This window comes from Diabrotica undecimpunctata, unplaced genomic scaffold (genome assembly GCF_040954645.1).
Source record: "Diabrotica undecimpunctata isolate CICGRU unplaced genomic scaffold, icDiaUnde3 ctg00002825.1, whole genome shotgun sequence".
Classification (NCBI taxonomy): domain Eukaryota; kingdom Metazoa; phylum Arthropoda; class Insecta; order Coleoptera; family Chrysomelidae; genus Diabrotica; species Diabrotica undecimpunctata.
In genome coordinates, this window is record NW_027314029.1 from 1 (window position 1) to 17,136 (window position 17,136).

General features: G+C 33.7%; 1 protein-coding gene across 1 annotated transcript; it reads right to left on the reverse strand.

Moving 5' to 3' along the window:
- Nucleotides 1–4,165: 4,165 nt before the first annotated feature.
- On the reverse strand, nt 4,166–16,457 carry LOC140432103 (uncharacterized; the record flags this gene model as incomplete). The annotated part of the gene is made up of 2 exons (XM_072519940.1): nt 16,085–16,457; nt 4,166–4,514 (listed from the first exon to the last, which is right to left on the reverse strand). Coding segments are annotated over exons 1-2 (564 nt in total), but the record flags the coding sequence as incomplete, so codon positions are not given.
- Between the last annotated feature and the right edge of the window lie 679 nt (nt 16,458–17,136).

Consider the following 17,136-nt stretch of genomic DNA (forward strand, 5'->3'; position numbering starts at 1 on the left):
CGCGCTATCTCAGAGTTTTTGGTTACCAAATTAAACCAATACAAACAATATTGGTTTTAAATAAGGTGACATTAAATTTAGAAAACGGGTGGAAAAAAATTAGTTAATTTTGTTAGAACTCATGGCTTTGTACCTCGATTGTACTCAATAAGAAGTTAATAAGAAAGACAGTCCTGCGCTCTGTAAATTGCGGCTGCAGTGGCAGGTGTCGTCGGTTTGGTACTTTCCTCTTTCTTACGTCCGTTAACATCGTCGTCCAGCAGCACCAGCCGCGTCTCACCTGCCATTTTCGACCAATAGTTATTCGTACCTTAAATACCAAACAACCCGCATACCTGCCTGCATATCCTTTCGGTTCGGTCCATTTTTAAAACAGTTTATACGTACACCTATAAAGGTAATTAAAGACGCCTGACGGAGACTCACCTTAAAATAGCTCTCTTTATTCGAAAGTAAAAATAAAGACAAAAATCTCATGGTGGTCATCATGATAGCCTGATATATGATGGTGATGATAAATTTTGCATGACATCTGCTATAAAATTATTAAAAATATATGTGTAAATTTTCCACTCTTAGAGTCAAGGCTGAAATATGATGGGGAGTGTGATAGGCAAATATACAGGGCGTTTTCTCACCTCGTTCTACATTCAGACTTCAAAATTTAACTTGAAAATGGAACTTGAAACTTTTCAAAAATTATCCTATGTTGTTTTAACTTTGTAAACTGCATTCTACGATACCCATTGAGCTGGATTTTCTTGTTCCTTGCTATTGCAAGTCTTGCTTATAGTTAACTTAAATTAATCTGCAGTTTTTGTTAACTATTTTTACAGTTTTCAACTAACTATGTAAGATTTTGTCTGTTATTTCGTTTATGATAAAAAACCTATTATAAACTAATTTTAAGATCCTGGATATACGGAATGGAAAGGCAAAATCTGTCAACACATACTCAACCCACTTCTTGCAACAATTTGTGTAGGCTTAACTGTAACAATACATGTAATAATGAAGAAATGAAAGAAATGTACAAAGAATATTTAAGTCTTAAAGAAGAGCGAAAAATGGATCTTATTCTACAAAATGTTTAAACACATTCGCAAATTCAAAAGGGAACTGAAACAGTTAGCGTTTGCCCAATATTTTTACGGACACTCTTTTTATTAATAAATAACTCTGTAATCACAGCATTCACAAACATTTCTATTTAAGATAAAGATAAATAGGACAAAAGAACGACTTTCCTTTGACTTAAGACAAGTATTTCCTAAAAGTATGAACTTTATGTATTCTGTCAATATCATTATTTTAAAGCTGTTACCATTCATGTATATAGAAAAAGTATTTGTACCGTTTGTTCTTTGTACCAACAAAATACCAGTGCTTGTATTGGATAGGAGATTCCAATAATGACTGAATATACAGGGTGATGAATTTGAAAAACCAAAGTTACTAATAATATAACAGAAACGGCAAATCTGGCAACATTGCAATTATCAAATATGGAATCTCTGTATCCCCAAAAACGGTGTACCTCCAATTTTGTACAATTATGACTAGCAATTTACGAGATAATTGGCCGTTTCCAGACTTTAGGGCTACTCTGTATTTTTTGGACTAGTAGTACTTATACCAAAAGTTAGAAAATACAACGTTTATGACTTAAATGGCATAAAACACGCGCTATCTCAGAGTTGTCATTTTCTCGAAATGAACGAGTTTTTGACAAGAAGGTATCGATATTTATAATTTTTCTGCTTTGAACAGCCCTGCCATAAAAACTGTGCTAAAATAGGACTTTTCTTCCTTCAAGAGTTATCGCACAGAAGGACACACAAACGGAGAAACATTCAAACGGTCAAACATAATTTCTCAAACATTGTGAATACATTAATTAAACATCTTTATGTGGAAAATAACCATAGGTTCTGAAATTCAATACTGCTAGCAACCCTTTACTTTCACACCCATACGGAAGTAAAATTCGATTAATATGGCTCTTTGCTCTGCGGCTACGGTTTTGTTTTGAAACATGTATTTAATGTTAACTTTGAACATAAACTGTTTGCATGATGAATTAAAAATTTCTATCTTCGCTTAAATAATTACTACAATTTCGAAAATTCCCTACATCGTCTTATCTTTATTAATAATTAGAAAGTTTAAAAACTGGTAGCGGCATCCCTCTGTCTGTAGTACTGCTCCACTTTAAATGCATTGAAAGTATTAACGTTCTCTGATATGTAGAAGCGCATATTATGAAATTGTGCCTTGCAGTCTTCATAGAGATGAGAATATTCGTGATATATAATATTGATATTCGTTTCTGTGAATTTTTAACGTTTGTAATTTAAACCGGGTTTGGTGAATGTATGTTTGAAGAGCTGTACCATATACTTTGATGTTTCAGATCTGATATATATATATATATATATATATATATATATATATATATATATATATATATATATATATATATAATATCTAATATAAATAAATATGATATAAGCCACTACATAGGAGGATACCGATACCAACAAAAAACATATATGATCAACATAGACTGCGTATTTGCAGATGATGTAGCAATACTAGCATCGACAAAAGCAGAGATTCAAAGAAGTTTAACAATATGGAATAAAGCTATTGGTTTTCGACCTCGTAGATTTAATCTCACCCGAGCGTTGTTTTTGACAGAATCCTGTAAACAGTGAATGAAGATACTCATGTGATACTTTCTCAACTACTTACTGCCTCCGCCTGCGACAATGGTTTTCACAAATACTCATACACATTTGAAACTATTTTTTTAGCTTCAAGTTCTAACTGTTCATTCATATTTATACTCTTCCTGATAGCTTCTTCCAATTTTATTGAAGTAAACATTATTTCAAAAACAATGTATCGTTCAACACAAAGGCACCTGTATACTTATAACACACAATGTACTTATATTATAACTCTGAGAAAACTAAATATAGACTGACCATATACGCATCCTTTATATATATTTTTTCCGTTTTTCTTTACAATAAATATCTACACATCGCCGATTTAACCTTTTGGCTGTTGATTTTTTTTATTATAAAACATTAGTGCATTATGACATATGGGGCTGAAAATTTTATCATAAACAAGAAAACAGGAGTAAGATAGTAGCAACAGAGATGGAATGCCTGCGAAGATGCTGCAGAGTAACAAGAATGGATAGGAGAAGTAATGGCAAAATAAAGTAAAGAACATCAATAGAAACAGACATACTAACATATATAGAACAAAAAAGACTAAAGTGGTATGGACATGTAAGAAGAACTAGCGACAGCAGATAGAATAACCGAATGGAGCCCCATAGGAAGGAGGAAAAGAGGACGACCCCGAAAATCCTGCAGGAACGAAGTAGACAACGCCATGAGTAAGAGAAGCCTAAACGATGGAGAATGGGACAACAGAGAGAGATGGAAACGGTTGAGCGAGGGAAGGCAGTGAATACTGTAGAATCCCTGAATATATATGTTGATTTTTATCATTATAAAATAACTGGCCGCGAAATATCGCCCATCTCTAATACAGAACACTTCATTTTATATCGCACAGAAGGTAATCGCTGTGCGACCGTCTGGTAAAAGATTATTTATTATGTAACACGATAAGGCCTACAGGCCACAGGGACATTGCGTGCATTCTTCCAAAAAGAAAACACTCAATTTTTGGCATTTTTTCAAGACAGAACCGTTGAGGATGTGTTTATTCTATAGCCCTCAGCGAGGTTGTTGATGATCGAAAATGGCGACTTAATTTGACCGACTTTATTAATTATTTTATCTAGTTTTACTTGAAACAAACAAATTATAATAAAATACAACCACTAAAGGTTAAATTATCTCGTCATTATATATTTACTATGGTTGTGATAAATAACTGACTCATCAATAAAGAGATTTCAACAAACGCATTCAAGAAAAAATAAAACTGGATTGGAAAGTAGGCGGAAAATCTTAGATGTGACAGACTGAACAAATTGCTAGAAAATCTGAGAAAAAAATTGACTCAAATTTACTTACAGAAAACTGCAAAGATCATAGCGGTAAACATTTCTGTCTAAATGAAGATTAAAAATTTATCAATTAAGCAACAAAAAACATTAGAGCATTTGAAAACTTACTTGGTTCTTTAATCTCCCACACATCTCAGCGGTATTTCTACTCTTCTCCCTAGCCATTCTCAATTCTTCCTTGAGTATTTGCATATCGGCTTCATATTTTGCGTTTCGTATTTTTGCGGTATCCAGTTCCGCGTTTAAACTGGCCATGTCGCTCTGGAGGAGAGTTAGTTTCGTTTCGGCCTTTTCGTGGTTTTCTAGAATCTTGGAAGAGTTTAAAGATTCTTGGACTTCCAATACTTCAGTCTTTAATTGTTCTACGGCATTATACAGCCATTTTATGGTTAGAATGTCATTCTTTTCCATCTTATCCATCTTTGGTTGAGTTGAGGTAGTTTGTTTTAACGTAGTTCTGAAAAAAAGTGTTATTAGTAACAAAATTGCATAAAAAACTAATAAAAATTAAATATTCTATTCGTCAAATATCAATGCTATCAAAACTGGAGAAGAAATTCTCTCGTCATAGTATTAAACAAAGAAATGTTAAATAGAAAAAGGATATCACTGATTTTAATATCATGGACAGCTGAAAAAGGAGAAGACCACATATGAGACGGTTATAAAACTACGCTTATTCACATAGGCCGAGATACAGAAAAATGGATATATTGGATTTCTCAAGGCAACATATAGATAGATTTTCTTATATATTTAACATAGGGCTCCAAAGATGAACGTTATCGAAAGATATATTTGAAACAGTAGCAAAAACAGAAAGACTGATATTTAACTATCAATTAATAAATGTTATGGGACTTAGTTGAATCTACAATCAAACAAAAGTAAAAGACCTGCCAGATAAAGTAAAGACTTAAATGAGACCTCGCTAGTTCTAGCGACGAAACAAAATAACGAGCTATATTTCAAGTAATCTCAAGAACACATAAATTAAGATAAACATGAACAAGGGAAAAAAGAAGGGGATACATATATCAAAAGACATTTGTGTAAAAAAGTAGCTAATATAATAATTATAAATATTATTGGTTTTATCTCCCATCCCTGTGGGAGTTTTTGTCAGTTCTTCTATCAGGCGCGGCCCCCTGCGAGTGGGGGATGCTCTCTGGGTATTCTTAGAACCGATACCCAGAGGGTAGCAGGGACACCTGCCGTGGAACAAAAACTGACACCTGGCAGTAGGTATAAAATGCACACCCATGAAAATGGAGTTTAATAATTTATGTTTAGGGTCGCTGCCTGGGGATCGCCAGGGCACGTCTGGAGCCGGCGCTGGATGTGACAGCATGACAGATTATCTCCCATTATTATCCAGATTTAGCCATACGGCTCACACTCCCTCTAAGGGGAAAATTCACTTATCCCAGATACTTACGGTATCAAAAGGATTGAGCTCTGGTCTACTTATTATTAATATTATTATCCAGATTTAGCCATACGGCTCACACTCCCTCTAAGGGGAAAATTCACTCATCCCAGATACCTACGGTATCAAAAGGATTGAGCTCTGGTGGGACTCTTTCCGTGTTATCGAGCCCTAGGTGACTTGGTTTGCTAGAGTATCTCCCATTATTATCCAGATTTAGCCATACGGCTCACACTCCCTCTAAGGGGAAAATTCACTCATCCCAGATACCTACGGTATCAAAAGGATTGAGCTCTGGTGGGACTCTTTCCATGTTATCGAGTCCTAGGTGACTTGGTATGTCGGTGTATCTCCCAAAAATTTTCGTACGCATCTGGACGTCGAAAGTAACACAGCTTTCTGCATAATCTTATATAGATGTTCATTTAGACCCAGCTTTTTTATGTTTTCTAGGAGACACCTGGCAGTAGGTATAAAATGCACACCCATGAAAATGGAGTTTAATAATTTATGTTTAGGGTCGCTGCCTGGGGATCGCCAGGGCACGTCTGGAGCCGGCGCTGGATGTGACAGCATGACAGATTATCTCCCATTATTATCCAGATTTAGCCATTATTATTATTATTATTATTATTATTATTATTAAAATCTTCAATTCAACTGCAATATATTACATTTGCTATAATTATTGAAACACACCAGAATTTATTAGGTTATTAAAAAGTAATTAATCAGAAAGTTACTGTATGGAGCAGTAACTTAATATTTCTCCCATAATTATCTTCCTCCCAGAATCATTATAGCTTGCGTTTTCTTAGTGTATTAACGACCTCATTAAATTTAAGGATTCCTACCTTATCTATCGATTTCACCCGATATCTATCTTTGATATTATCTTATCGAAAACAGAAATGCGATCTACGGAAGCTTAGAAGTTACGAACTATTAGGCGATGAATCTTTTACGAACAACTTTACGCTGCAAACGACGCACGGTGTAAATTACAACTCCCTCAGGAGCTTATTATTTGTTTCTTGCTGTCGGATTTGGAGAAAGTATCAAAAAGTGGCGAGAGGTAATTTTAAATGAATATGCCTGGTGTGGCTATACGAAAACGCCGTCAACACCCTAAAATCTCAAGTTACTTTCCAGAAATGTACGGTTTGGGAAAGGCTTTACTTCGTGGAAATTTATCATATTTCGAGCTATGGCGCTAATAAAAGCATATTTCGTATTAGAGATTAAAATAAATCTTTCAAATTGTGTAACATTAAAAGAAATCCTTTGTGTCGTATTTTTTTTTAAATATAGATAGATGTTTACTTTAATTATTATTGTATAGTACACACCACAGATATTTTGTACGTCGAAAGTCAATTTTTTTTCAAAGAGAAGCACTTTATATTGCCCATTACTTATTGCAAATAACTGATTTTATCACTTAATCGAAACCTTTATATAAATTGGCCACACGTGAATCAAAAATAGTATGGAGAGATTAGTGGTTGAAGGCAAAGTGGTAAGGAAGGATCCCAAGGAAGATAGCAACTCTGATGGTCAGATCAAATAAAGTGCACCACCCGGTACTCTCTGTCTGAGGCAGCACACCACACCCAGGAGAGAGAAGAATGGAGAGCAGCACTACCATAACGTCACCACATTCTTACGAAGAATAAGGATAGAAGAGGAGGAGGCACTAAAAATATTTTCGATATAAGTTTTGACTTAAATATACGTCGCTTAAAGTTTATATTATTTAGATTGTAATTAATGTGTGCTGAGAACGAAAAATTCATGAAATGTATACTATTAAGTTGTTTTCAGTAGTCTTTAGCCTTTAGCGTTATAGAGTTACATATTTTTATATCTAAATCTTGTTTCTACTTAATAAAACAGTAGACTCCCGATTATCCGTGCACAGTTTATCTGGACTGAGGATTATCCGTGCTATGATTTTCCATTATTCAATCAATATTTACCGTAAATCACTAAACGGAAACTCTCTACATGCCATGAGGGAGATGCATAATGAACTATCGATAGCGCCAGTGCTCCGGGAATCCCTGGAAATCATTCACTTATCTGCCGCTGCGTGTGACGCCGAATGTGTGAGATTTAATTGCGTTGCGCGGTAGAGAAGAGTCGCTACTTTGCTATATTCTTAACGCTTTTCTTTGTTTTCAAAGTGGCCAGAACCAATGTTAAACGCTGGAGAAATGTTTTAATGATTGAGCAAAAACTAGTTAAACAAAAGTGAAAAGGGTGAAAGTTTCGCGTCATTATCACGAATTTATGAAGCTGAAACCAAAACATGCTTATTGCAAATACATTCTATAAGAAAAAATCGAACAGAAAATGGACTTGGGTAGCACCAAATGGAACCACTAAGAACGAAATTGACCTCATTCTAACCAACACGATTGTCACAATAAAAGATATCAGTGTAATACATACATTTTAAATAGGCTGCGACCATAGACTAATTAGAGCAAAAATTGTTCTATAAATATTAACAATCTAAAAGAAAACTCCGATCACTACCAAAGGACAATTGATAAAAGATTACATGACAAAATCGACAACTCTCAATTAATGGAAATCATCCTTGATAGTGCCAAAAACATTGGAGGCCCGCAACAACAAAATAAACATAATAAACTGTCTGATCCAAAATAATGCTAAAACAAAGAAGGGAATGAAAAGTACGTAGCAACATACAGAGAATACAATACTTACACAGAACTTTGTAAGACAATAAGGAAAAGTATTAAGGAAGACAAAAAGGAAAGGAAGATAAAAAATACAATGAAAGACTGGTAGCAAACGCAATCGAAAACAACAAAAAACTAACTAAACTAAGAAAAAAAAAACACAATAATCATTGGGAAGAAGCAAATCATTGCTCTAACAAACGACAACACCAGAATTACAGACAAAAATAAAATAATACAACTTGTGACTAAATTCTACAGCGAACTATACAAAGCCCCTAAAAACTTGAAAAGAAGCAATCAGTAACCAAGAAGATGTACCAGACGTCCTTCCAGAAGAAGTAGAATTGACAATTACTAAAATACAAAGCGGTAAAACAGCTGGTATAGGTGGAACTGCTTAAATACCCTGGAAAAAAAACCTGGAAAATCTTAGCAGGCTTATTTACGAACTGCCTAAGATCAAGATGCATACCAGACTACTGGAATACAGCAAACATAGTTATCATTCATAAGAAAGGTAGCAAAGAGAGTATCACAAACTACAGACCTTTAAGTCTACTACCAATCATATACAAGTTAATAACTAAGATCATCAACAACAGATTAACAAATGCGTTAGATACTACACAGTCAAGAGAGAAAGCTGGCTTTAAAAGTGGATTCAGTACCCTGCATCATATCCATACGCTTCGAGAACTAATGAGTAGAGCTAAAGAATATGAAATACCGCTAGCATTAACCTTCCATTCTATATATCCCATGCCAGTAATAGAAGCTTTGACCAACCATGGCATTGACAAACCGTACATAGAGACTTTAGCAAATATATGCAGACAAGCAAAAGCTAAGGAAAAAATTTATGAAAACACTCCAGCATTTTCCACTACCAGATACGTCCCATAAGGAGACGCAAGGTCACCAAAGCTCTTCACTGCAACTTTAGAAAATAAATTCAGCAACATGAACTGACAGAACAAAGGCCTATCCATTGATGCAGAATACCTCAGCCATTTAAGATTTGCAGACGACATCGTTCTGATTGCTAATAATCCTGCAAAAATATAAGAACTTATAAGCGACCTTAATGCAACCACCAATGTAGTTGGCTTAAATGAAGTCAACAAAAACAAAAACCACTTACAATGAGCTGGTTGGTGTCCAAGATGTAATAATAAACAACACTGCACTTGAGACAGTAGACGAGTATGTATATCTGGGACAATTAATACATAAATCTGGCTCCTTACTCCCAGAAATCAACAGAAGAATGAAACTGGCTTAGGCATCTTTTGGTAGAAATGCAGTTATATTCAAATCGACGATGCCACTCTACCTGAAGACAAAAGCCTTCGATCAGTGTATATTACCAATCATGACGCATGGCTGCGAAACCTAGAACATGGACACTAAAGAAAGAGATAATAGCGAACCTCAAAGCCACTCAAAGGCCAATGGATGCATGTTAGGTATAATAAAGAGAGATCGAAAAAGAATAGAATGGATCACACAGAAAACCAAGGTCACTAATGTAATCCACAGAATTGTCTTTAAAATGGCAGTGGACGGGACATTTAGCGAGAAGAACTGATAACACATGATCCACTAGAATTACACTGTGGTATCCAAGAGATTGAATGCAGTAGTGCAGAACTTTTTAGAGCGGCAGTCAACAGAGTCCGCATAGCCATGATAATTTCCAACCTTCGATAGAAGATGGAACTTACAGAAGAAGAATCCAAGAGACGTCAAGAGACCAAGAATACGTTCAAATTTGGGATGGGATGGACTATGACAGGAAACAAGCCGGTACAACATGGCACAGAAAAGTGAATATTAGACAATCGTGGGCCGAAATGAAGAACGATTATGTAAGGGAGGCTGCCCCATAATCAGTAGAATACGCTGAGAATGATGATAATGATATATAGTCTCAATGACCCTCAACCAAGTTATTAAGTTTATAACCAAGTTATTTTTGTCCAGGAATATGACATAGAAAATATGACTAAAAATGATTTGATGATTATGGCAAATTGGCACTAACGGTTAATATTCCTAAAACTAATTTTATGTGTGTAGAGTGTCAAAGTAAAAACCTACAAATAAATAAGCGTTCACAAACGGTTCGCCGACAGTTCTGCTCGCATATGTGTACCCACCTTAAGCATTAGGACAGTACCTAAAATAAAAGAATAATTATCGAATGAAAATATTTCATTTCCTCGGGATTATTTCAAGCTGAATTACTACAGTTAGCCAAAAGGAATGAAAAACCAAAAATATGGTAGACGAGATTATACAAACTTAGTTTTGGACATAATGTGTTAAAACTGCCCTCTTACCATTGTGAATTCAATAACATTGAGCATATTTGGGCAATATACAAAATTTACTACGATAACTATATTTGACTTAACGGTTACAGTGATGCAGCAGTTTTGAAAACATGCAAGAAGCATCGAATACTGCTACTCCTGCAATTAGGGAATAGTTAAGTGCCGGCAGGTGAAAAGTTAATAGAAGAATATTGGATGCGTGAAAATTGCATCGAAGCAATCAACCCAGTCATCAATCCAATCCAAATGAAAAAACCGACGACAGTTATTATGAGTTAGGATTTAATTCGTAATTATAACTACTTCTAATATATCTCTATTTTTTCATTAAGAAAAAAAGAGTGTTTGTTATTGTTATTATTTTATCAGTAAATACTTACCACTACAATTTAGAAACAATAGAACTTGCAATTTTCTTTTATTTTTGCACTAATAATTGTATATTTCTCTAAATGAATGTAAAATACATTATCAGTTATAGCCGTATTTTTGTTTGTCTTTGACAGTGCTTAAAATATTGGGAGAATATGCTATTAAATTTATCAGCACAGCGGACGGTTTAAGTCAAAGCTAATCCAAAATGCAAAATAATCGCAAATTCCTGAAATATACTTTAATGGTGATTTTGTGCACCAGTAATTATTAGGAAAAAGTTAGGATCCATCACAAGTACAAAGTCAATAGTACAGTGAGAATAATTTTCATTTTATAGAATCAGACTTAATAAATATCAACAGAATATTTTGGCAGCCACCGTCAGTTATGTAATACATTTTTAAATCAAACATTACAAAAATAAAGTAGATGCCAAATTTTTAGTTGTGGAATAGTTCCGTGAAAGTTGCTTTTTTGTGTTAATTCAGTTACGGGAAATTACCGAAAAAATATTATTTAAACGAAATTCTAGGAGTAACGGACGAAAAGATTATGGAAACAGTGGTGTTATAATTCACAGGTAAGTAAATTGTTTCGAATAAACTCTCAGGTTACGTGCTAAAATGAATTAAGGTACGCTAATTATTCATGAAAGAGTTCTGGAATTTATTTTGGAAACCATTATCAAATAAGTAAGCTGCTTCGGTGAATAAGAACAACGTTGTGCATTATTATTAAGTATTTTAAGGAGCATAAGAAAAGAAAATAATAAAAAATATTGCCCTGTGAGTAGAAGTTGCGGTAGTTGTTACGGATAAACAAGTCTTACAGATAAATAATTCAAAAGTATTTAATCAACTTTAAGTTTGCATCTCATTAATACCTTTGATGTTGTCATGCAGTTTATTTTAGAGACTAAGATTATAATTTTTAAAGGTTTGTCTGTTCTATTACCTTGATGTAAGTGTCGTTGCAGTTAGTGTACTGCTACCACCATTACATCGTCTGCATAGTATGGAATGATATTGTATGTACTTTTCTGATTATTTCATCCATAATAATATCGAATAGGCTCATTCCTTAATACTTAACCGAAGCAGGGGCCAATGCTCAAGTTTTGAACACGCTGCATCCAATATCGGTCTAAATATAAATGAATATAAAACAAAATACATGGTTGTTTAAAAGCAGGAATTACAAAGAATAAGGCAAAATATTGCTATAATTGACCATAACTTCGAGGTAGTCATAGAATTCAAATACCAAGAGCAACAATTACCAACGACAACAAAGTAGAACGAGAAGTTTAAATGCAAATGATGGCGAGACATAGATCTTTCTTTCAAAATTCAACATTCAAGAAGATCAAAGTTTGTTTTTTTTTCTTTTTTTTTCTCATATAAGTATATTTCTTGGAAATTTTAGATTAGGTAATAGAAATCAAAGAGGAGATTGGTTGATACAATTCTGCCAAGATTAGATAATTATAAATCGAATAGATTACATAATGATCAAAGAAAGATATCGGAACAGTATTATGGCAGTCAAAACACAACCTGTACTATATACTAACAACCTGTACTACAACTAATCTCTTAGTAGTACATATGAAAATCAAAATGAAAAGAATAGACTACAAAAGAAGAAAGAGCTGATTGATATAAATGCACTAAGAGATCCAAAAATCAGAGAAAATATCAAAGAAAAAATAAATGAACGTCTAAACACCGTACAGATTGAAGGGGAATGCAATGAAGAAAACATAAAAAAGAAACTGGAAAAAACAAAGGCTGACTTAATAGAACCTTCAAAAATGTACCAAACTACTCTACGCAAAATCAAAGAAAAGAAAAAAGGTTCGTTGGCGGACGAAATACTAAACTGAATGAAATAAACAAAAGAAGATTATATAAGGACAAAAATACAAAACGAAATACGGCGACAAATTCGAATATCAAAAGATAATTGATTAAAAGAAAAATGTGATGAAATAGAAATGCTACAAAATAAATATGACAGCTTTAGTTTACACAGGAAAATAAAAGAATTAACTAGAAGCCCAGAATACAAACAAAATATACTAGTTGATGAAAAGGGAGACACATTAATGGATACAGAAATCAAATTGATGGTATGATCAATCTATATAGAACAGCTGTTTAACGACAAACGAGACAAAATAGATAACGAATATTTCGTTGAAGATACTGGATCAGAAATCAGGACATCTATGTCTGCTTCCTAGATTATAACAAGGCATTCGATACAGTGAAACATAATCCGTTAATAAAACTACTGAGAACAAAGAACATGGACACACGGGATATAAGAATAATAAATAATTTATCCTATGAACAATGACAATATACAAAACAATATATAGACCTACAGTGACATATGGAGCAGAAAATTGGATATTAAACAAAAGACATCAGAGCAGAATTCAGGCAGCAGAGATGAAATACCTCAGAAGAACGATAGGAGTAAAAAAAACTGATAGAATCAGAAATGAAGAAATAAGAGAAAGACTCAAAATCAAACCGATACTCGAGTCAATCAAAGAGAAAAAATTGGCATGGTTCGGACATCTAACCCGGATGGACAATAATAGATAAGTTAAAAGAGTGTGGGACGCCAAACCAATAGGGAAGAACAGAAGAGGAAGACCCATTAAAGAATGGAACAGTGACATCTCGCAGATACTACAGAGTAAGGGTAAGACTTGGCAGGAAGCAACACAGATGGCATCCAATAGGAAGGAATGGAGAAAGTTCGTTAAGAGCTAGGACACCTCAGAAGACCGTCAAATAGTGTAATGTAATGAATTGTATTTTAAACGGCCCAACACCGAAAGGTACAAATGGGTCTACTGATTAAGTAAAGTATCCTATGAACAAGAAGCTGTCGTAAGAATAAATAATTTAAAAACTAATAAAATAAAAATCAAAAGTGGTGTTAGACAGGGCTGTGTCTTGTCGCCATCATTGTTTAATCCATACTCCAAATATAGGAGGAAATATCCAAAAAAGCATTAGAAGATGAAGTAGCAGTCATAACAATAAATGGCCTACCCATACGTGAAATTAGATATGCTGATGATACAAAACTAATAGCAGAAAATATTACAGATCTACAAAGAATTTTAGATAAGGTTGTTGTAGCAAGTGAAGAATTTGATATGTCACTAAACATAAAGAAAACAAAATTCATGGTTATATCAAACAAAAATATTAGATACATCAATCTACACGTAAGTGATAAGACGATAGAACGAGTTCATAATTATAACTATTTAGGGGCAAACATTAATGAAACAAACGATTATACCAAAGAAATTAGAGTTAGAATAGAAAAGGCTAGAAGTAAGCAATAATATGAAACAAATATTATGTTGTAGAGACCTCAGCCCAAATCTTAGAAAACGAGTACTAAAGTGTTATGTATTTTCTGTTCTTTTGTAATGTGGACATATCGAAGAATGCTGAGGATCTCCTGGACAGACAGAATAACCAATGAAGAAGTACTAAGAAGAATAGAGAACAGCAGCGAGATACTGGATTCCATCAAAATAAGAAAACTGCAATATCTGGGTCATATAACACGTGGTGACAAATATGAATTCCTAAAACTAATAATGCAGGGAAAGATTCAAGGAAAGCTCAGCATAGGTAGAAGAAGCATGTCTTGGCTGAGAAACCTCAGAGAATGGTTTGGATACAGCTCAACTGAACTCTTTCGGGCTGTAGTGTCAAAAGTTAGAATAGCAGTGATAATTGCCAACCTTCGTCGCGTCGCGGAGATAGCACGTAAAGAAGGAGATTACAGCAGACAGATAAATCGATACTCAATTCCATCACAAATTTTATCAGAAATGCAAAATAGTGGTATAGTTTAACGAAATAGACAACATGAAACATTTCACATAATTAATAATTTTCAAGTTTGTGGCAAATAGATTTTGTCTGATGCCATGATACCCTCCCCCCCCCCTACTTCTTTTTTTATTGCCAACATTTTAAAACGTGGTCTTTTTCTAATTTCATCTTTTATTTACTTGTATTGATCACATTCATAAACATTATCTCCAAGCTAATGTAAAACGTTTTAGTGCTGTGTTTGCGGAAATCCCTTTTAATCCCATAATAGCTTCTACTGTTTGTCAATATTGAAATTGTCGAGAATCGTTTTTAAGGCAATATCTCAAGAACTGTCTTCCCTCCTCAAGATCTCTTAATTGGTTCCGCAAAATAGAAATCTGATATTGATATTTGAAGACTTTTGTGTAATTAGTGAATTTCACAAAATATATACAAACAATTTTGAAATAAAAGAAAATTTAACGAAAATGTTTTAAGTATGTAATTAATTTTGAGTTAGTATTTATACTCCCGTCCAATTAGCAGCAGGTACGTACATACCTACGAGTAGTAAACAAAACCCCGTGCTGCTTTAATAAATATGCAGCATTTACGATAATCAAATATTAGAGATAAAACGATTTGAAATATTATGTATGTTCTAAACTCTAAGAAAACGATATGTTTTTATGATTTTTACATCTATATTGGCCATTGGAATGAAGTATAGGGTCAAATTATTTCAACTTTTTAAAACATTTTAAAATACTTCAATTTATATTAACTACATACTAGATTTAATGGATTAAACCTCAAATTTAATTAAATATACGTTCTATTGGATGTTTCTATTTCCAACTTGGAAATTGTTTTCGAAATACAAATTACACATATTGTTGTGTATTGTTACGTGGAAATAGAAAACATCTTCAGTTTTGTTTTCTATCTCCAAGTAAAAAAACAATTCATTAAATTTATATTTCCGGATGTATTTTCTAGAAAACGTGGAAATCAAAACGTCAGATATAACGAATTTTTATTAAAATTGTTGTGTACCACCTACCATTAAATTTGGTAGTTAACATAAAAATCCCACAAAAAAAGATTCAGAACATTTTAGTTTTCTCACCAAAATGAACTTTATTTTATTATAAAAAGTACATTTTAAGATATTTTTTGCAAAGGAAACAAATTTAGTGACACTAAAAGACAAACAATAGCAAAGTTAATTCAACTGGATATACAAGTTAACTTTTTCCCAGAGTCAAACCTATAATTAAAGAATTATTCACATTTTATTTTTAAATTAATCTTACCTAAGCTTCTTAATCTCGTTTCTCATTTCCACTATCTCCGGTATATCAAAAATCGCTCTTTTTATGTGTTCCTCGATTATCTTAACATCCTCTTTCCGTTTATCCAAGAGAGCGGTCACTTGTTTACTCAACACGCGAAAATCTTCCTCTAAATCACATTCAGCGCACTGAAAACATAAGGTAACCACAACTAAAGTCAATACACACGACTTCATGATTCTGTCGGTATTATTTCACTTTTACAAACAATCCAATCAATCACTCTTCGTCTTCCAACACGTGCTTGCCTTTCAAAAATGAGCAGGTCTGCAATGAACGATCGTTTCTAACGGCTCCAACTCCGCGAAGTACTTTGTGTTTGGTACGACGTAAGGTAATGTGAAGACTCGTAGGGTGGTATGTACTTTTATAGAACTTGGGTGATATGTGGGCATGCGTCGCTTAAGCAGGTGTGCAATTGTAGTCCTCTTTCTGCATGGACAGCGATGCATTCAGGGGGATTTTATGTTACGCAAGTTGATTAAAAGGCTTTTGTTTAATTGTAGTGGCCGCAAAACTTCGGTTCCTTTGTATCTATACAGGATGTATGTAGGTTATATCTACACCTGATCAAAAATAAAAGTTGTGAGGGAATGAGGCGATTTATTTTCAGTTAAAAGTTCAGTCAAAAGTTTTTTTTAAATAATGTTTTCCTACCATATAAAATATGCGCTTTCAGTGTCGGCATTTATTTCCTGTGTTTAAAATTCCTTATTGTATGGTCTATTAACTGTTTACTTACATGACAATCCCAATAAATTATTTCATTCAATTTGATAAGTTCTGATAATTTTTATGCCATCCATAAAAATAATAAATTCGTCAACTCGCCAGACTTTTTTGAGGTTTCTGGGGTCTCGTCTCTAGGGTAGGTAAAAAACTGTAAAATAATTGGGGTTTGCTTAGTAAAAAAATTTTGTAACGCCATCCGTTTTCAAGATACAGGGCGTTGAAGAAAAAAAAAATTACGCATTTTTTACGATTTTGCCGAAACTACTGGCAACATTGTAATG